We start from the raw sequence: 23,274 nt of genomic DNA on the forward strand, positions 1-23,274 counted from the left end.
TAAAAAACTACTGTGAGCAGAGTTCTCTCTACCAAAAGAGAGTATCTATATGATTCTAGGACATGATAAGCTTATGTGATTTTAGCGCTTGAAACATGATAATCTACTTGGAAATGAGACATTTTGGTACACTTGTGTTTCTACTAGGGTTGCGAAGTTAAGCTGTTTATGGCACGTCAAGTATCCGACGTATTCCAGAATGCTTTGCTTTACAATCTCTGGAACCAAATGCATATTTTATCTCATACTAGCTGATGTACCCGTGCTTCGCTACGGAAGTCTACATTGTATACAGAATTTTAGGTTAGGTAGTGTACACGTTGTGTGCAAGACTGTATTAAATTGCATAGCTCTTAACGTTACCCAACAAACGCGACGGAGAAATCACCACACGTCTTTTCTCATATGAAGACTGCGTTAGGGAATTTTCATTGTAATGGTAGGCCCGCTTGCCTACCATCAGTCACAATCAGGTTGGGGAATTGCATTATAATGGCAGACACTCACTCTCCACCTGCCTTTTTACATCCCTAGAAAAACTGTCTTAGTGGTTTTCCCAACTGAAATGAACACAGCTCATTACAATGACGTCAGTAGGAATGGTGCGAGTAAAAGCAATGATTTCACATGAAATACGCGATCAAATGAAAAACCACACATTTTCTCACTTTTAACGAACAGTACAACGCTGCCGATCTAACAGTCCAAAGTTGGAATGACCAGGTCGCAGACAGCCGTGATCCGCGAACACTCTTAGTCCCTTTTCGGGGGGGGGGGTCGAATAGTGGAGAGTCCCAGGGCAAAAACTATGTCCTATTACTAATCTGTTTCCTAGGAGTACCCGATGAGTCGGAAAATCTCAATTAACAACACTGGCGGCGGAAAGATCTATCTGAATTGGAGTCAATTTTTTCCTCCAAACCAGAGGAGAAACCCCCTCTTCACTGCTAATTTTGAATAAAATTAATGTAGAACTGAATAAAAGTGAGGAAGAAGCTCTTTTTAAGAAGCGGCTCTTTACAGGGTTGAATTTTGAGTTATTTAGTGAATTGTGGTGCTACAATTATTGGAATATGTCTAAATTGTAATTCTAGACCAGGTCATACTACTGCAACTACTACTACTTCTAAGGTGAGCCTCTGCCTTAAGTGTACACACTGCTCATTCAGAACAGCGCGTCAGAGTAGGGATCGAATAGCTGGAATACTATGATGAACCAATGTGTTACGTACCAGCAATTCGGTATCAGAAAATGTATGAACCAGAGGAATGGCATGCTAAAGAAGAAAGTTTTCTAATTCCCCAGCTATTTTCCGCCAATATTCAGTCAGACTGTTATACTCGGTACGCAGATATAATCCCATCTATCGGAGTTGAGCGGCAGCATAAGAGACAAAGAATATCACCACAAACAATGGTCAATGTAATGTTATTGTTGATCAACGTTATGCCGTTTCAATGTTGTAGGCCCTCACATTTAGTTTTCTTCCGACTTTGTAATACTATTTTTATCATAGTCGGTACGGTAAAATTGAATAAAACATAAATGGTCGGAAATTGTATTCTCTATAACATTTCTTATGTAGTACTTTTCGACAGGACCAATAACATAGGTATTTAAAACTTAAATATTAGGCCCCTTCCCCTAAGCTACAATTTTATACAGGGCGAATAAAATTGTTTATAACTTAGACTGTAGTTTCTTATTCCCCGATTCTATATATACCGACTCATTAAATTCTGTTAACCCATTTTCTTGTGGCTCGGCGCTGATATGGACTTGGCAACAAAAATATACATTCATGAATATCTGTGTCATCATAGCCGCTACGGTAACAGTGTATGACATAATTCTATATAACCTTAGTAATATAGTCTTTATCGATAGGACCACTAATAATATAATTTGAGAATTAAATTTTAGGCCTTCCCCTAAACTACCATTTCACTCAGTTCGAGTAAAATGATTTATAGCCTAGATTGTAGTCGCTCATCCCCCGACTTCACATACCGATTTTCATTAAATTCTCTTCAGCCGTTTTCTCGTGATGCGTGTACATATATACAGCCAGCCAGCCAGCCAGCCAGCTAGACAGACAGACAGACAGACAGACAGACAGACAGACAGACAGACAGACAGACAGACAGACAGACAGACATGTAAAAAATACATTTCCTTGTTACTGTGGACATGACCGATACAGAAATACCATTCTTTTCAAATTCTGAGCAATGTACAGACAAAACTCCTATTTTATATATATAGATTTCGGGCTATGGAAACATAAAACAAAATGCTTAATCCACGTAGACGTTTTTGCATTTACATGAAATATAATAACGTTATGTCTTTGCTGGCGAGATGTAGTGTTTACAGTGCACTATGTCTTCTGGTATTGGCTAGAATAAATTTGTTACTTTCATTGTCCTGTCACAGTCTCATCCTTGGATTTGACAATATGAAAGTGACCGAGGTATGAGCGATGCTAGTAATACCATTCCTTATGCAGCCAGTCCCTGTTATGAATGGTGTAAAAATATCACTCATAGGGTCAGTTGCTGCATGCATTTCAGTGGGCTTGGCAGACTGATATGTAATAGCAACTTCTGACTCGGTGAGGAAAGCAACGGGAAACTACCTCACTCCTCGCTTCCCTAGTATGCCTCTTCAGTGACGCCTAGGCTATTTATGACAGCTGTTGGTGGAACTGTGGAGGATCAGACCAACCTTTGGGCTGAATACGCAACATACATAATAAAATTATTTCCGATGTACAGGATTTTAAGTAATCGAGTTAAGTTTGTCGGCTTAACAGTTCTCTTTAGTGTTCGTTTAGAAGTTGTTGCTACTGCTGTTAATTCAGTAGGCCCCGTGAGGTCTTTCTCCTGGATGCGTGCTATCTAATTCTATGAATGAAGAGCTTGATTGGTTAGGTGGATTATTTATTAGTCGTTGACAATATTGGCTATTAGGCTACTTAGGTGGTAGGATTCATTGAACTATTACTGGCTAATTAACAGGGAAGAGGGAGACATATGTTTGATTACTAGTACCAGATTTTGCCGGGTTGCCTTTACTTTAGTTTTTGCAAGCGCTCACCACAGGTCAGATTAGGACAGTGCTCCTTTGTAATACCACTGTCCTGTAGGTAGGAGAGATAAACAACCTGCTACCCTTAAGGAGGGAGTCTGTAAGACGGAGCGGTGACAGACGATCGCGTGACGAAAGGCAATGGCATAGTCGGTGGTGCAATTAGCACATTCAGAATTTCTGGTGTGTGCAAATATGTGTTCGAAGTGTTTGTGTATTACGTGTGTATTTTAGTTGCTTAACTATATTTGTATTACGAATTTCACAGGGACCCAACGATACGAACCAGCTACCTACCTCGTGTCCTATACCTACAGTCCACTACTTTCCTCGTGCTATCATTAGATACCAGTAAACCTTGTACATATCTTAACCCAATACATTCAAGCTTGTATAGAACAAAACCCCACCACATTTCATGGTCATTCGGACCAGATGTATGTGGAATCTTCGTTAATGTGATAATAACACGTGTATTTTTGAAGGGGCCGAAGCGTCATAGCAGATATCTTGGCAAAGAATACTATTGCTACCTGTCACCCGGAGGCCTCGGGTTCGATTTCCGGCTGGATCAGGGGTTTTTAATTGTAAATTATTAATTTCCTTGGCTTGGGGACTGGGTGTTTGTGTCGTCCTTAATGTTCCTTTTCTCACATTAAACACTTTACACTTCCGCCATTCCCAAATACACGCAGGTTCATAATATATGATGCAAAGTAGCGGCAAAAGATCTTCTTAGGTCGACGCCGCGAATAAATAGCATTAAAAAACTACTGTTACGGACAGAAGTCATATTTACAAGGAATACTACTACTTCTTCCGATCGCAACCATATTGACAAGGAATACTACAGCTCCATACGGCAGCCATGTTTCTTCCAAGTACGGTCAGTTCGTCCGCCATGGCGATTTCCACTTCGTACGTTGCCATCTTGGGTCCAGTTTACAGTAACCAGTGATTCTCTGTCAACGCCAGAGGAAATACGACAGCCACGCAGACCAACTTCAATGCAGCTACTGTAAGTACATACTCAGTTTCTGATTCCTATTATTTCCCACTATGGATTCCAAATAAGAACAACTCCTTGTTAACACAAGAGGCCTATCGAAAGCCAGTTTCGCACGTGTGTACAATTTCATGGTTAACTTTAAATCAGGATCAAGTATAAATGCAATTAAGACGAGTCCAGGCGATCTACCCTGAATGAGAGGAAAGTATGAAAATGCGGAACATAAATTAGAACCGGAGGATGGAACTAAAGATCATAGTGAAGATCGTGATAGTTTCGAATCGTTGTACTATGACGTAGTAGATAAAATTACAGCGTCTATAGAAGAGAGTACAGAATCATGGTTGAAACAAAGCAACCTACCGGTGCAACCAATGATACTCAGGCTTATTCAAGAAACAACTAGCACTTCCACCTCTTAAATTGCCATTTTTGAGGGCAAAATTACTGATATTCGTATTTTTTCTGATACGTTTACCAGTTTAGTCATAAACAACGACTCACTTGAAGACATACAAAAATATCATTATTGGTTATCTTCACTTACAGGTGAAGGACATAACCAAATTAAGAATCTTCCCATAACAACCACAAATTTTAAGATTGCATAGCAAACAGTCTGTTAAAGGTACAATAACCCTAAACTTATTGCAACGTATCACATTAAGAACCTGTTAAACCTTCAGTCGGTAAGCAAAGAGTCATCCATAGATCTACGATCACTTCTAAACAGTGGCGGTTTCTGGTATAGCGCAATGGAGCAATGAACCTCCAGTTTATATCACATTGTACTTAAGTACTTAATTTTCACAACTGCCTTGTCAATCTCGAAGCCTTTGCTAAGCTCATCTATCCGTAATATACTCGTACTGACTTTCAATTCAAGCGAGCCGCGCGAAGTCCTGGCTGGAAACTCGTCTGAAATGCACCCCCCACCATGCGAGGCCACATCACCGTCCGTACCTTGCCGAAGGGTGTGGTGAGGTGCGGGGAGATACCGACCAACACGTAGACAAAACCAAGATATCGCAGAAACGAATATCCGTGATTTACTCATGCGCAATATGCCACACTCCCTCACCGGTCTTCGTAACCGCAAGTCGTGTTGTTGGGGTTAGAAAACTAGTACATGCCTGCCATCTGCTGCCCTTACAGGAATTTAACTACGGCAACAAAGAATAGTACATATAGTTAACACTAGTCTTGGAAAGCATCATTACTACCAAAAGTCACATTAAACTGCCAATTCCGATTGATATTTTGTCCCAAATATATTACTAATACTTACTGAACATCTATTCATTTGCCTTCTTGGGAGTAATTACTTCTTGGAGAGAAACTTAACTTAAAAATCATTGAGGCAAAAAATGGCTGGAAGATAATAGCAATGAAAATGCTAACTGCCTAGCCCACACGAGTTCGTAAAATTAAGTTATCAACGTTGTCAACAGTGCGAACACACATCCCTAAAGTTTCCTTCTGTTTTTCAAATGTGATACTAGTGTTTATAAAACTTTGCATTATTTATCATAATTTGTTATATTATTGTAGGCTGTGCAAGCGTGTCAGTGTGCTATTGTGACATACAGAAACTTAATTTTTGAACATAAAAAAGTGTTTTTGTGCATTGTAGTTGCGTCCACAATCTTTGTGCTCGGGAAAGGTAAGGAGCTACAAAATGAGTATGAAGTGTCCAGATACGTAGAAAGACAAAATTTTCTTCTCTCTCTCTTGAGCGAAAACTTGAGATTAATAATGCCGGCCGCCCACTGCCTGATCTTGATATAACGATGCAGATTAAAAGTAAAGAAATCGTGCGTAAATTCAGAATGGATATAGGCCCTATGCAAAAGAATCGAGTGGATGTGTGGGTGCGAAATTACCAACATGATGTTTTGTTTTCCCTGTTTATTCTTTGTGAGTGATGAAAGCGAAGGGGCTTGGACTACAGTCGGAGTGGTAGTATGTGGGGGCGAAAGGGGGGGGCACAAGAATTCTTCTTTCTGTTGAACCCCGAGTGACGAAAGTCACGAGGCGCCACTGCTTCTAAATCAAGTTTCAAGTAATCTAAATGCATTTGAGGCACTTGAACTTGACATTCGTTTGCACAAAATCCTTATATCACAATTTATTCTTCAAGAAATTGGTGAGGTCAGCAGAAAACAATGGGAGCTGACGTCATCAAAAAATTAAATTTGCGAGACGACAAATTATGTCAATTTTTAGAAGACATGTGCCATGCCCTTGAACTAATCGAATCGAATCAAATCTCCAAACCAGCTGTGTCTTCCCACCCCAGCATGCTACTCACATCAAATACACTAAACCAGTAAGACAGGTTTATGTCTCTACTGGCAATAACTGTTTATTTTATGGTAGTGTTCATTCTCTCTACAAATGTTCTGGTTTTTCCAGCAACAGTGTCCAACAACGAATTGACTTTGTCAAACAACATAGATTGTGTTCAAGTTGTCTTAACCCTGGACACATCGTTAGGAACTGTTCTTCTGGATCTTGTTTTTCATGCGGGTTGAAACATCACACCCTACTTCAACGAACCAATCAACCAGTCCTGCGAAGACAGCTTGAAGCTACACCTGGAAGAGATAGCGGCGTTGAGGTCAACAAGCAGCAAACTGTTACAGCCACGTACTTTTCGATAGAGGTAAGACCTCAAACCCAGATACTACTCTCCACTGCACAGGTTGAAGTACGTGATGGAAATGGAAGGCTGGAAACTTGTAGAGCGCTCCTAGACTCATGTAGCCAGGCGCACTTCATTATAAATTCCTGTGCAGAACGGCTCAGCTTAAGAAAGGTTCGAAACTGAGTATCAATACAAGGTGTGAGCAACGCTACTACAGAATCTCGCCACAGCTCTACCGTCAATATTCACTTCATTCACAGCGAATACCAAGTGAAATTGACTTTGCTGTGTTGCCAAGTATTTCTGTTGATCTCGCAGGATTGTACATTAACTTGGCTGACTGGGGTATTCCGGAAGATCTCCTTCTAGCCGACTCGACACTCAACTAGCCTGGGCGAATTTACATGCTGATGGGCGCAGAAGTATTCTTCCAGCTTCTTAGACCGGAAAGATGGATTAGGCAAGGAGACTACCCTGTTCTCCAGAACACGGAAATTGGGTGGATTCTTGCAGGGCAGTTTCAGTTCAGCAGAACGGCTGAAGCACCTTCACACACCGTACATTCCTTCTTCGCCACGAGTGACAGTTCACTCGACCATCTAGTTCAACGCTTCTGGGAATTAGAAGATATCAATCGGCCGATGAGATCGAAGGACGAAGTGGAGTGTGAGAAACATTTTACAGCTAACACCAGGGAAGTTGCTGAAGGAAGAATTGCGGTATGGCTTCCAATTTGCAAGGACTCAACAGGACTTGGTGACTCACTCACAATGGCTATGTCACGGCTTCATCATCTTGAGAGACGACTAGGTAGAAACACCCAACTCAAGAACGACTACGGGACTTTCAAGAGGAATATGAGGGTCTGGGACACTTGGAGGCACTTGGGAGGCTGGCGTAAAATCATTCAAGCATCATCTTCGACGAGCGATGGGCACGACATACCTTACTTTCGGAGGACTGACAACTTTCATAACAAAAATCGAAGCATGTCTAAACTCTAGGCCTCTAGTCTCCCTATCCGATGATATGTTAGTATCTAGTGAAATGCCCCTAGCCTTTATAACTGCCTGATATTGTCACCGCATTGAATATACTAATTTCTTGCACATGCCCGGGCTGATTTTCTGACATTCCTGAAGAATCACAATTTTAAGTTCCTCCTTCGTAAGTACGCGTTGCCTACGGATATTCCTCTTCAATGTAGCCCAAAGATGTTCGGTGAGATTCAAATCTGGAAAGTGGGGAGGTGTACTAAGCTGCTTAGGAATGCTCCAGATTAAGCATGCCTTATTAATTTCAGCAGTGTATTTTGGGTAATTATCATGCTGGAACATATAAACAGGTGCCATCCCCATCTGATTCATGTTTTCCCTCAAGGATTGCATTATAGCCCTCCTTGTTCATTATTCCGTCAATGAAATGTGTGTTACCCACATGTCGGGCTGACATACAGCCCAAAAGCATTACAGACCCACCACCGTATTTTACAGTTGGAAGTGTATTTGCCACATCACTGTCCGTATCAATTTTTCTACATAATCTCTGGATGTCATCTGACCCGAAAAGGTTTATTTTTGTCTCATGAGACCAGATAAGATCATTCCAGAATTCGTTCTCCTTATTTATATGCTCCTTAGCGAATGTCAGTCTAATCCGTCCTTTTTTTCTACTTACATTTATCATCTACACATTGCATCGTAGAATGTGTTCTATTGACCATCTGCGCAAACTTTCGTAATGAAAATCCTTTAAGTGCCAGTTTAAGTATAGCTTCGTACTTAACCCTTCACTCCTACCCATGCCCACCAGAGATACTCTAGGAAGAAGACTAATGCACTTGACCAATCGTATGTAGTCACTGAGACTTTTCCGTTCATCGCAAACAAACGGTGCGCATTATCTTGCCCATGTTCATGGATACAATTGGTACACCATTTTGTCGATGCCGGCACATTCATATCAAATCTTCCTGCCTGTATCTAAATAAGTATGGTTTTGACTAAATTATCATTGACAAATCATGTTCTTACGCGTTGTTGTTTGAGTCATCAGTACATGGACTGGTTTGATGCAGCCTTCCATGCCACCCTATTCTCTGCTAACCTTTTCATTTCTACGTAACTATTGCACCCTACATCTGCTCTAATCTGCTTGTCATATTCATACCTTGGTCTACACCCACCGTTCTTACCACCAACACTTCCTTCAAAAACCAAATGAACAAGTAGTGGGTGTCTTAAGAAGTGTCCTATCATTCTATCTCTTCTTCTCGTCAAATTTAGCCAATCGATCTCCTCTAGCCAATTCGATTCAGTATCTCTTCATTCGTGATTCGATCTATCCATCTCACCTTCAGCAATATTCTGTAACATCACATTTCAAAAGCTTCTATTCTCTTTCTTTCTGAGCTAGTTATCGTCCATTTTTCACTTCCATACAATGCCACGCTCCACACGAAAGTCTTCAAAAAATCTTTCTAATTCCTACATCAACGTTTGAAGTGAGCAAATTTATTTTCTTAAGAAAGCTCTTCCTTGTTTGTGCTAAACTGAATTTTATGTCCTCCTTACTTCTGCCATCGTTAGTTATTTTACCACCCAAGTAACAATGTTCATCTACTTCCTTTAAGACTTCATTTCCTAATTTAATATTTCCTGCACCACCTGCCTTCGTTCGACTGCACTCCATTACTTTTATTTTGGACTTATTTATTTTCATCTTGTACTCCCTACCCAAGACTTCGTCCATACCATTCAGCAGTTTCTCGAGATCTTGATTTCCTTTACTGCCTGTTCTATGTAAACATTAAAAAGGAGGGGAGACGAACTGCTGCCTTACCTCACTCTTTTCTGGATTGCTGTTTTCTTTAAAAGCCCTCGATTCTTATCACTGCAGACTGATTTTTATACAGATGGTAGATAATTCTTCGTTTTCGGTATCTGATCCCGATCACCTTCAGAATCTTAAATAGCTTGGTCCAATCTACATTATCGTATGCGTTTTCTAGCTCTACGAATGTCATGTACGTGGGCTTGTCGTTGATTCGATCCTCTAAGATTATATGTAAAAATCAGGATTGCTTCACGTGTTCCAACATTTATTCTGAAGTCAAATTGATCTTCTCCCAACTCAGCTTCAAATTGTTTTTCCACCCTCCTGTAAATAATACGTGTCAAAATTTTACAGGCATGAGATTCTAAACTAATTGTGCAGTAGTTTTCACACTTGTCAGCACCGGCTTTCCTGGGAATAGGTATAACAACATTCAGCCGAAAATCGTATGGGACTTCTCCTGTCTCATATATTTTACACACTAAAAGGAATAACCTTGCCATGCTGGTTTCTTCTAAGGCAGTCAGTAATTCAGAGGAAATGTCATCGATTCCAGGTGCCTTGTTCCTATTTAGGTCGCTCACAGCTCTGTCAAACTCTGACCTCAAAATGGGGTCTCCCATTTGATCAGCATCAACAGACTCTTCTTGTTCCAGAACCAAATCATCTACATCTTTACCTTGATACAACTGTTGGATATGTTCCTGCCATCTTTCTGCTTTGTCTTCTTTTCCTAGAAATGGCTTCCCATCTGAGCTCTTAATATTCATACACCTAGATTTCCTTTCTTCAAGGGTTTCCTTGATTTTCCTGTACGCAGCATCTACATTTCGTAGGACCATACAACCTTCGACATCCTTTCACTTCTCCTTCAGCCAGTTTCCCTTAGCTACCTTGCACTTTCTATACACTTGATTCTTTAATCGCCTGTATTCTTTTCTGCCCTCTTCATTTCCAGCTTTCTTGTATTTTCGTCATTCATCAATCAGGTCTAGTATCTCCTGAGTTATCCACTGATTTTTAGTTGATCTTTTCTTACTTAGTAATATTCCTTCAACCGCCCTACTGACTTCATTTTTCACGACTAACCACACTTCCTCCATTGTGTTTCCTTCAGCCTTTTCGTTTAGTCCTTTTGCAACATGTTCCTTGAAACAATCCCTCCACACTCTTTTCTTTCAACTTGCCTATATCCCATCATTTTACATTCTTTCCTTTCTTCAGTTTCTTCAGCTTCAGATGGCATTTCATGACCAACAAGTTGTGTTCAGAGCCCATGTCTGCTCCTGGGAAAGTTTTGCAATCCAACACCTGGTTTCTGAATCTCTGCCTAATTATAATGAAGTCTATTTCATACCTTCCAGTGTCTCCAGGTCTCGTCCACGTATAAAGCCGTCGGTTGTGGTGTTTGAACCAAGTATTGGCGAGGACTATATTATGATCAGTGCAGAATTCAACCAGCCGATTTCCTCTTTCGCTCCTTTGTCCCAATCCGAATTCTCCTACTGTATTACCTTCTCTTCATTGGCCTACCACAGCATTCCAGTCTCCCATCACAATTAGATTCTCGTCCCCTTTACATATTGTATTAAATCTTCTATCTCTTCATATATTCTTTCGATTTCCTCATCATCCGCTGAGCTAGTAGGCATATAGTCCTGCACTATTGTGGTGGACATTGGTTTGGTATCTATCTTGACGACAATAAGCCCTATTTTCTTATTCATTATTAAACCAACTCCTTCATTTCCCCTGTTTGATTTTGTGTTGATAATTCGGTAGTCGCCTGACCAAAAATCCTGTTCTTCCTGCCAACGTACTTCACATATACCAACTACATCTAACTTTAGTCTATCCATCTCCCTTTTCAGATTCTCTAATCTACCACAACGATTCAAACGTCCAACATTCCACGCTCCGACTCGCAGAATGTCAGTATCCATCGTCCTGATGATCGCCCCTCTTGTGTAGTCCCCACCCGGAGGTCGGAATAGGGGACTAGTTTTCATCCGGTATATTTTACCAGCGAGGAAGCCACCATCAGTGCATCATTCATACAGAGAGAGCTGCATGTCCTCGGGAGTTAGTTACGGCTGTAGTTTCCCGTTGCATTCAGCCGTGTAGCAGTATCAACACATCTATGCCATGTTGAGTATTATTACAAGGCCATATCAGTCAATCATACAGACTGCCGCCCTTGCAACTTCAGAAAATCTGCTACCCCCTTTCGATGAACCATTCCTTAGTCTGTTCTCTCAACAGATACCCATCCGATATGGTTGCACCTGCGGCTCGGCTATCTGCTTCACTGGGACACGCAAGCCTCCCCACCGCACCAAGGTCACATGGTTCGCAGGGGAGGTTTTACCCGTAATGTATGTTTTATTGCAGTTTCTCAATTGTTAATGTGAACATACAAGACTTAATAAAGAAATTGAAGCCTGTACGTATAACAGAGACACATGCTGTATGGACGCACCGCTATTCACCATGTTTGAGGGATCGCCTGACTGTTTAATGCATGGCTACGCCTACGGATGGAGTATAACTTCGATTTGGCACACCCTGAGTAGCTAAGGTCTCAAGGTGTGCTGTGCGACCATTGGAACACCCCATCTACCAAATTAACGTTCACATACCAGACGTCACGAAACATGTTCCCCTAATTGTGTATTATTACAGACGATGAGTCGTTTGAATAGACGCGACGTTTGAATAGAGGCGATGTTTTTCCCGTGTGCAAAGGGTGAGTTGTTGTATTTGCCTCCAGATGAGAGTGCACGATTCTACGTGAAAAACTGAGAGAGAGACGGGAAGTCTCAAGTCTGCAGTGTGTTTTAAAACGGACATACAAGTGAGGGACATGACAGAGAAATGTCAATGTTTCGAGATTCGCTCTCCAATAGACCGTATTAACGATGTACAATAGCCGTCACAGCACGTATGTTTACAAGTTTACTTGGCTCTGTTTAATAACAATATGTGCTCATTATTATTAATGCAGAGCAATAACATGATCATTTGATGCCCAATTTATAATACCAGGGAAATGTGAGGAATATTTACAGAATGATTTCCGCCAGGACAAATTAATAATAATAATTTGAGTCAGAGCAAATTTTAATTATTTTGAAAATTTTGTTAATCAACATTGAGTAGGACTCAGCCTATTATTTGTGTTTTAGGTTTGTATGTTCTTTCAGGATGATTTAATTAATGCTTGGAGAGTTTCGTTGTCCGTAAATTCGAGTGCTTGGGATAAAGTAAACGTTGAGAGTTAAGAGAGATATGATACGGTAATATACGGTACATTAATGTCTGAAATACAATAAAATATAATACTCGCCTCGCGTTTCGGCGTCATTTGAAACATACATAAGGCAGCTGAATAAAAAAATTAATAAGATGATTAATCGAAATGTCCGTAATATGGGCGCCAGTGTTCACTTAAATTAATCCCCCGAATTTTAATAGAGCATGATAATTCTCTCTCCCAGGGCGTGTACATAAATCTGCGTACTGGTACACCTGCCTCAAGCCTTACCTAACTTCTGAAAACGAGTAAATAGGTGGGGACTGCACTTACGTTCATATGACTTCACTGATTCTAAAATAACTGACTGTATTTTGAATAACATTCGTGCATGAGCACCTCATCAACACACCAAAATATACATGTGATACACACACAAAACACTGCTAGGAGACTCCATATTTACACAATTATCCAACATTTAAAAAGCAGTGAAAAAACAAAAGCTAGGACCACACTACCATTTCTTGTTAGCTCGATGAGCACTAATTCCATACAATTTATATATTGCCCTTCACTGTTTTTTGTGTCTTAACACAACTCGCAGATTCTTACTATTGACGCATGTTAGGCTATATCACATTGATTGACTGACTCTAAAACCTGTTTTAATGATCCTTTATTATGTGAGTGTATTTAGTTGTGTTTGATAATTATAATTTTGTGTTGATGTTGCGTTAAGCTAACGTTGTCCGTAGTGTAGATAACGAGCCCGCGGTGATCATTGTGCAGTAGATGTTAATAAGATAGAGATTAGACGGACAACTAGCGTGTATTAAGTGCAGGCAACATTTTAAATGAACAGAATTGTTTCAAAAGGTCACCACTGAACAGATATTTATTAATAGTTTTTATATATTTAAAGTGCTAAAGCTCAATGGATAAATTATGTTGAAAAGAATGTATAATTATTAATTAATTAATTAATTAATTAATTGTGCAATGTCACCAATGTCCGTTCAGTCGATAGCATCTTTGATAACGCAAAGCGAATGGCCTAGAACACTAGTAGTGTGAACAACTGAAATTGCGAAATAAATTCATGAAATAGGATTACAGAGGAAAGTGTTCTCATTGTCAGAGATAGTAAAATGTACTTTAGAGTAATAATTCCTGGAGAAAGTTTAAAGCCACGAGAGTCGGAAATAACCAATTTGGTAGAATGTCCAGTGTTCGATGTCAGAGATGATTTAACAGTGTAGTGCGAATACATGACTATGTAAATCATGTGTGTGATTCATCAAAATAGTTTACAATTAGCATTTTAGGAGTTTAATAACTATCGTTTGTGTAATTTCAAGGCCTCCCATTTTAAAATATTTAATCTAAATCCAATTCAATTTTTATCAATATTGTCCAAGTCGAATTTAATTCAATTATTCAATATTAATTCAAGGTTAGAGTAATTTTATTAAAATTAAATAACACAGTGAGTGTGTTTTGATACTATGTTTCTTGGTTGTCATCCTATGTACATTTTATTTAGAGTCAATTTATTTCAGTTTACTTATTGTAATTTCAATATTCATTTTCGCAGTCAACATAATGTGTTGAAATTATGATATTTTAATTTATAAAGTTTTTTCTCAATTCAGTTTTATTTAAATTTACATTAAATTATCACGGATTTCAGTCTTTAAGTTAATAAATTCAATTTAAATCGTCAGTTTAATTTAGTAGCTCATTCCATCGTTAGGAACTTTTATGCACCCCAACGAAGACGAAATAACGGACGGTCCGCACGTTGGGATAAGAGGATAAATAGTAAGAGACTGGGCAGCGCCGAGGCAGAATTAGAAAATATCGATCTCATGCAGGAAGAGGAGTAACTAAAAAGTACAATATATGATAAAGTAAAAGAGAAAACTATAAAATACAGCATGCGTAAGAACAACAAATGAATTTGTAACGCTGAAAGTATGGGTACTGTACAGGCGTCAACTTATTGATAATTTGAATACGTTCTGAATGCCATGTTTATAGTGATAAACACATTTCTCGTCAAAATATAATGAAATAATTTACTTTAAATGATTCTTGATGTTGTGGTTTGAATCATCAGTCCATAGACTGGCTTGATGCAGCTCTTCATGCCACCTTATCCAGTGCCAGCTCTATCATTTCTACGAAACTACTGCATCCTACATCTGCTATAATCCGCTTGTCATATTCATACCTTGATCTACACCTACCGTTCTTACCACCTACACTTCCCCCAGAAACCATCTGAAAAAGTCCTGGAAGTCATAAGATGTGTCCTATCACTCTATCTCTTCTTCTCGTTAAATTTAACCAAATCGATCTCCTCTCACCAATTTGACTCAGTATCTCTTCATTCGTGATTCGATCTATCCATCTCACCTTCAGCATTCTCCTGTAACGCCACATTTCAAAAGCTTCCATTTTCTTTCTGAGTGAGGGCCATGTTTCACTTCCATATAATGCCACTTTCCAGACGATAGTCTACAAAATAATCTTTCCAAATTCTATATGAATGTTCGAGGAGATCAAATTTCTTTTCTTAAGGAAGGCTTTCATTGCTTGTGCTAGTCTGCATGTTATGTCCTCCTTACTTCTGCCATTATTATTTATTTTACTACCGAAGCATATATTCATCTACTTCCTTTAAGATTTCATTTCCTAATCTAATATTTCCCGCGTCACCTGGTATTGGAATACATGATATTACTTTTAAAATAGGATTAAGACACTCTCTTCAAAATAGGACACTGGACTCTAATGGTACCTCATACATCTTCATTATACAGGGTGTATCAGAACTATACAACAAACAAATCAGGGATGCTCTTCGTGTTATGTTAAGGACGATGGTGCAATCGGATTGGCGGAGAAAATTTTCCTTTTCGAGAAAATGATGTTACTTCCGGGCGCGCGATTCTAATTGACGAACTTGCCGTATTTGCTGTGTCAGAGAGCCAGCCGCTGCCTGCTGTTGGGCGTCAGGGGTGGTAAAGGAAGGGAGGGGAAGTGGGAGAAAGGCGTAATGCTCGGTGTGATTGCACACGTTTCTTGTTCGTTTCGCACAGTCGTTTCCCAGCCCCAGTAGGCAGTGTACAGTTTGTTCTGCACAAATTGACTACAGTACTATGCTAACCCCGTATAACGATAAGACGAACTTGTATCAAGAATACAGGAAGCTTTCCAGGTTGTTCGCGACATGCCACACATCCTGAACAGAGTACAAAGGTCACTGTTATACCGTTGTGAAATGTGCATCAGAGTAGGAGGGGCAGTATTGAACATTTACTGTAATCGAACTACTGGGCGTATTGTTTCCTTCGTTCAGTATTTCATTCCGTACACAATACACAATCGTGCGGCGGCAGCGTTACATTTTCGAGCGTGTTAAATAATAAAGAACGTTACTGCGACCAATAGACGAGAGGATAAACGATCTGGTGTATTACTTGACTGCCTCTGTGGATACATGGTAGAGTGTTGGCCTCCGGATCCCAAGATAGCGGGTTAAAACCCGGCAGAGGTAGTCGGATTTTTGAAGGGCAGAAAAAACTCCATTCGTCACTCCATGTCGTACGATGTCGGCATGTAAAAGATCTCTGGTGATACATTTGGTATTTCATCATCATCATCTGTTTACCCTCCAGGTTCAGTTTTTCCCTCGGACTTAGCGAGGGATCCCACCTCTATCGCCTCAAGGGCAGTGTCCCGGAGCTTCAGACTCAGGGTCGGGGGATACAACTGGGGAGAATGACCAGTACCTCGCACAGGCGGCCTCACCTGTTATACTGAACAGGGGCCTTGTGGAGGAATGGGAAGATTGGAAGGGATAGGCAATGAAGAGGGAAGGAAGCGGCCGTAGCCTTAAGTTAGGTACCATCCCGGCATTCGCCTGGAGGAGAATTGGGAAACCACGGAAAACCACTTCGAGGATGGCTGAGGTGGGAATCGAACCCACCTCTACTCAGTTGACCTCCCGAGGCTGAGTGGACCCCGTTCCAGCCCTCGTACCACTTTTCAAATTTCGTGGCTGAGCCGGGAATTGAACCCGGGCCTCCGGGGGTGGCAGCTAATCACGCTAACCACTACACCACAGAGGCGGACCATTTGGTATTTACCCGACAAAATTAATTAAATCTCAGCCATAGACGTCCAAGAGAGATCCGGTTTACTCTGTCTGACATCTAGCGGACTAGAGTAAAACGGAACGTCGAAATTTACGAGCAGACAGCCAGATGGCGTCAAATCGAAATGTCTGCACACGGTAGCTGAGGCCATACGATTATTATTATTATTATTATTATTATTATTATTATTATTATTATTATTATTATTATTATTATTATTATTATTATTATTATTATTATTATTACTTGACTGACAAATGAGTCTGAATTACAGAATGTTCTTGTATTGTGTGTGCAGTTACGGTTGTTTGAACTGTGTATATTATCTGTAAGAGACATGAACAGTCCTCTGCGAGTCGAACGAGGAAACTTGCGCATGCACACGAAGCATTATCTCTGTCTCCATCATACAATCCACTTCCCCTTGCTCCTCTTCTCTTCCAAGAAACACGGCAACGGCTTGTGCTCTGGCATAGCAAATACGAAGAGTTCTCGAGCGCCTCAAAGTAACGATGTAACCTCATTTTCTCGAAAGGAAAAATTTTCTCCGCCAATCCGATTGCACAATTATTCTGAACGTAACGCGAAGAGCATCCTGATTTTTTTCGTCGGTATAGTTCTGATACGTCCGCCTCTGTGGTGTAGTGGTTAGCGTGATTAGCTGCCACCCCCGGAGGCCCGGGTTCTATTCCCGGCTCTGCCACGAAATTTGAAAAGTGGTATGAGGGCTGGAACGGGGTCCACTCAGCCTCGGGAGGTCAACTGAGTAGAGGTGGGTTCGATTCCCACCTCAGCCATCCTGGAAGTGGTTTTCCGTGGTTTCCCACTTCTCCTCCAGGCGAATGCCGGGATGGTACCTAACATAAGGCCACGGCCGCTTCCTTCCCTCTTCCTTGCCTATCCCTTCCAATGTTCCCATCCCTCCACAAGGCCCCTGTTCAGCATAGCAGGTGAGGTCGCCTGTGCGAGGTACTGGTCATTCTCCCCAGTTGTATCCCCGACCAAGAGTCTGAAGCTCGGGGACACTGCCCTTAAGGCGGTAGAGGTGAGATCCCTCGCTGTGTCCGAGGGAAAAGCCGACCCTGGAGGGTAAACAGATGATGATGATGATGATGATAGTTCTGATACACGCTGTAGACTCTTGTGTTTTTCAACGTTCAGTTATTGGGTTAATGGTGAATAAATACGAGTACCGGTATAACCAGTACTCTCAAATGGATACAGTGCGACCTTTAAAGCTTTTTCCAAATTATATTTCGTAAATAATGTTTAATCTGTCTCTGTGGTGTAGTGGTTAGTGTGATTAGCTGCCACCCCTGGAGGCCTGGGTTCGATTTCAGCTCTACCACAAAATTTGAAAAGTGGTACGAGGGCTGGAACGGGGTCCACTCAGAATCGGGAGGACAACTGAGTAGAGATGGGTTTGACTCCCACCTTAGCCATCCTCCAAGTGGTTTTCGTGGTTTACCGCTTCTCCTCCAGGCCGCTTCCTTCCCTCTTCCTTGTCTATCCCTTCCAATCTCCCCATCCCCCACCAAGGCCCCTGTTCCGCACAGCAGGTAATTCTCTCCAGTTGTATCCCCCGACCCAATGTCTCATGCTCCTGGACACTGCCCTTGAGGCGGTAGAGGTGGGATCCCTCGCTGACTCCGAGGCAAAAACCAACCCTAGGGGGTAAACTGATTAAGAAGAAGAAATAATGTTTAAATGTCATTAGTAGTTTCAAAGAACATTGGCAAATTTTTTCTTCGAAAACCTTGCTTTTATTGTACTCCTGAATTATTATTTTTATTTTCAGGAAGAAGGTGCGTCTGGGAGGTTTCGGGCACGCCAGTGAACAACAGATTGTAATGTATCATGGAGTACCCCGATATGTATCATCGATGGAATATGGAGTAGAAACTGTTTTACCTCATCGAGAGTACGACAGTTTTTTACAGACTAATGACATAGGACTGGTAACCCTGAGGACGGATGTGTATTATTCTGGTGAGTTAAAATGGTTAGAAAAATTATTTCATTTGTTACATTGGTTCTTCCGATTCTTTCACTCATGCAATTACGAGCTTATTTTTCTCAATAAGAATAAACAAACAAAAGCATTCTTCAACTTACCCAGGAATTTCTGGAGTCCGGAGCAGCTCTAGCTCATATTGATTTCCACCGGGGGATTAAGACCGGATAACCCTTTTGACGCCACTTGATATTTCAAGTAAAAATTCCAACCCGGAATCGACCACCAGCAGATAAGTCTACGCTAACCACGTGCTCCAATAATCATAAACGAAGTTACGACTATTCGTCCCAGACTATTGGTTCAATAATAAAACTAGTACCCACAATGTTTGTCACCAATAAGGACGTCGCTACGTTTTAAAAGTACGTCCCAAATTATTTTTTAAAATGTCGCATAATATTATATCCCAAATTGATTTATTCGTAATTTTTTGAGAACAATGTCAGTAAAACTTGTGACCCAGTTTTTTAAAATACTATACAATTTCGCCATTACTTTTATATTTATAGTAACGATACAACACGCTCAAATCGCCATCAAATACACTGACTGACAGAGCAAATGCAACACCAAGGAGGAGTGGTTCGAAAGGGATGAAAGTTGGGGAAAAAACAGAGACGGCACGGACGAATAATTGATGTTTATTTCAAACCGATATGCAGGTTACACAATGCGCACGGCATCGACTCAGTAGGATGTAGGACCACCGCGAGCGGCGATGCACGCAGAAACACGTCGAGGTACAGAGTCAGTAAGAGTGCGGATGGTGTCCTGAGGGATGGTTCTCCATTCTCTGTCAACCATTTGCCACAGTTGGTCGTCCGTACGAGGCTGGGGCAGAGTTTGCAAACGGCGTCCAATGAGATCCCACACGTGTTCGATTGGTGAGAGATCCGGAGAGTACGCTGGCCACGGAAGCATCTGTACACCTCGTAGAGCCTGTTGGGAGATGCGAGCAGTGTGTGGGTGGGCATTATCCTGCTGAAACAGAGCATTGGGCAGCCCCTGAAGGTACGGGAGTGCCACCGGCCGCAGCAAATGCTGCACGTAGCGGTGGGCATTTAACGTGCCTTGAATACGCACTAGAGGTGACGTGGAATCATACGCAATAGCGCCCCAAACCATGATGCCGCGTTGTCTAGCGGTAGGATGCTCCACAGTTACGGCCGGATTTGACCTTTCTCCACGCCGACGCCACACTCGTCTGCGGTGACTATCACTGACAGAACAGAAGCGTGACTCATCGGAGAACACGACGTTCCGCCATTCCCTCATCCAAGTCGCTCTAGCCCGGCACCATGCCAGGCGTGCACGTCTATGCTGTGGAGTCAATGGTAGTCTTCTGAGCGGACGCCGGGAGTGCAGGCCTCCTTCAACCAATCGACGGGAAAATGTTCTGGTCGATATTGGAACAGCCAGGGTGTCTTGCACATGCTGAAGAATGGCGGTTGACGTGCGTGCGGGGCTGCCACCGCTTGGCGGCGGATGCGCCGATCCTCGCGTGCTGACGTCACTCGGGCTGCGCCTGGACCCCTCGCACGTGCCACATGTCCCTGCGCCAACCATCTTCGCCACAGGCGCTGCACCGTGGACACATCCCTATGGGTATCAGCTGCGATTTGACGAAGCGACCAACCTGCCCTTCTCAGCCCGATCACCATACCCCTCGTAAAGTCGTCTGTCTGCTGGAAATGCCTCCTTTGACGGCGGCCTGGCATTCTTAGATATACACGTGTCCTGTGGCACACGACAACACGTTCTACAATGACTGTCGGCTGAGAAATCACGGTACGAAGTGGGCCATTCGCCAACGCCGTGTCTCATTTATCGTTCGCTACGTGCGCAGCACAGCGGCGCATTTCACATCATGAGCATACCTCAGTGACGTCAGTCTACCCTGCAATTGGCATAAAGTTCTGACCACTCCTTCTTGGTGTTGCATTTGCTCTGTCAGTCAGTGTAATATTTGCACACTGATTACGAAATTGCCTCATTGAACGCTATCAGAGGGGTTTTCCCCACGGTGTAAGCTGGCTGACTGTCTCCTTTATTTCACAAGGGGACATTCCCTCCGCCTCTGTGGTGTAGTGGTTAGTGTGATTAGCTGCCACCCCGGAGATCCGGGTTCGATTCCCGGCTCTGCCAAGAAATTTCAAAAGTGGTACGAGGTCGGGAGGTCAACTGAGTAGAGGTGGGTTCGATTTCCACCTCAGCCATCCTGGAAGTGGTTTTCCGTGCTTTCCCACTTCTCCCCCAGGCAAATGCCGGGATGGTACCTAACTTAAGGCCACGGCCGCTTCCTTACCTCTTCCTTGCCTATCCCTTCCAATCTTTCCATCCCTCCACAAGGCCCCTGTTCAGCATAGCAGGTGAGGCCTCCTGGGCGAGGTACTGGTCATTCTCCCCAGTTGTATCTCCCGACCCGCGGTCTGAAGCTCCAGGACACTGCCCTTGAGGCGGTAGAGGTGGGATCCCTCGCTGAATCCGAGGGAAAAACCAACCCTGGAGGGTAAATAGATTAAGAAGAAGAAGACATTCCCTACTCGTCACCACCGATTTCATTAAATTTATAGAACATGCAGGGCTTGGCTAGAAATGAAAGTACCCAAAGTGGGAACTCCAGATGCCAAGCGTATAGAAAATAAAATAAAAAATAAAAATGTTGACGTGGCTCTCGCGCCGTATAAGCCACTTACGTTAGTGCACACGCCGAGCGGTAGTTGGCGTAGCTGTAGAGCTGCGTTTACACTAGCGAAACTCCCTCGCGAAAGTCGCTCGGGTGAAACTTGCTTCGAGTGAAATTTCACACTACCCAAAACAGAGCGCAATTCAGAGCGAAAAATAGCGCGAGTGGGGCGAGCCGCCTTCGACAAGCCTGAATGCTTCTGTTCTTGTTTTGTCCCTCCAGCCGCTGCAGCCGCATTTTCCATCATAACAATGTCATTTTTGATCAAGAAAGGGAAGAAGAAAAATCGACGCCCTCGACGATGGTGGAGCAAACAATTATTCCTTGGAAGAAGCCAATATGGAAACAGCCTTATGAGAGAAATGGTACAGGAACCCATTGATGATACAATTAAGAACTTCGTCCGCATGAGTACCCCAAGATTTTAAACAACTCGTTTCACTGATGAGTCAAAAAGTTGAAAAACAAGACACAACATTCAGAGAAGCAGTAACAGTGAGAGAAAGGTTGGCTGTCACACTGCGTTTCTTAGCAAATGGTGATCCGTACACAAGTTTGCAGTATTTATTTAAAATATCGAAGTGTACAATATAAAAAATCATCCCAGAAGTTTGTGATGAGTTGATTGAAACACTTCGGGATTACGTGAAGGTGTCCGCCTCTGTGGTGTAGTGGTTAGCGTGATTAGCTGCCACCCCCGGAGACCCGGGTTCGATTCCCGGCTCTGCCACGAAATTTGAAAAGTGGTATGAGGGCTGCAACGGGGTCCACTCAGCGTCGGGAGGTTAACTGAGTAGAGGTGGGTTCGATTCCCACCTCAGCCATCCTGGAAGGGGTTTTCCGTGGTTTCCCACTTCTCCAGGCGAATGCCGGGATGGTACCTAACATAAGGCCACGGTCGCTTCCTTCCCTCTTCCTTGCCTATCCCTTCCAATCTTTCCATCCCTCCACAAGACCCCTGTTCAGCATAGCAGGTGAGGCCGCCTGGGCGAGGTACTGGTCATTCTCCGCAGTTGTATCCCCGATCAAGAGTCTGAAGCTCCAGGACACTGCCCTTGAGGCGGTAGAGGTGGGATCCCTCGCTGTGTCCGAGGGAAAAACCGACCCTGGAAGGTAAACAGATGATGATGATGATGATGATTACGTGAAGGTAAGGATAATAATTAATCGCATTTAAAACAGTAAATCGACTCGGTATTATATTGTCCCCTTCTCCGGGGTCGCTCAGTCGGCAAAACGAGAGTCCCAAAAGGGTGGACCGTTCGCAGGGCCGATTTTGCTATTAAGGGACAATTTCATAGAGTTTATATTTTCAGGACCCTTGGTGACTGGATAGGTGACACAATATAAATGAAAATCAGGGCAAATAACAACAACGTTTATTAAAACATAACGGAAACTCAGTCTGGACAAATGCATGAAAGGAAAAAAAATTTTTAAATACAATGTGACTTTGCAACAAAAGAAATATCTCAATCTTTAATGGCTTGTGAATAAATGAACACGACTATAAGTCCTCGCATGCTTCTGGAGTTAGATTCCATTGCTTCTTCAATGAAACTCCACCCAG

General features: G+C 42.3%; 1 protein-coding gene across 1 annotated transcript in view; it reads left to right on the top strand.

The window, feature by feature from the left end:
- LOC136863562 (CLIP domain-containing serine protease B4) overlaps positions 1-23,274 on the top strand; it is a 113,072-nt gene that overhangs the window by 40,389 nt on the left and 49,409 nt on the right. The window contains exon 5 of the mRNA XM_067139943.2: positions 18,800-18,990. Within this exon, the coding sequence (XP_066996044.2) occupies positions 18,800-18,990 (191 nt within the window). The remainder of the gene's footprint in view (positions 1-18,799; positions 18,991-23,274) is intronic.

This window comes from Anabrus simplex, chromosome 2 (genome assembly GCF_040414725.1).
Source record: "Anabrus simplex isolate iqAnaSimp1 chromosome 2, ASM4041472v1, whole genome shotgun sequence".
NCBI classification, from domain to species: Eukaryota; Metazoa; Arthropoda; class Insecta; order Orthoptera; family Tettigoniidae; genus Anabrus; species Anabrus simplex.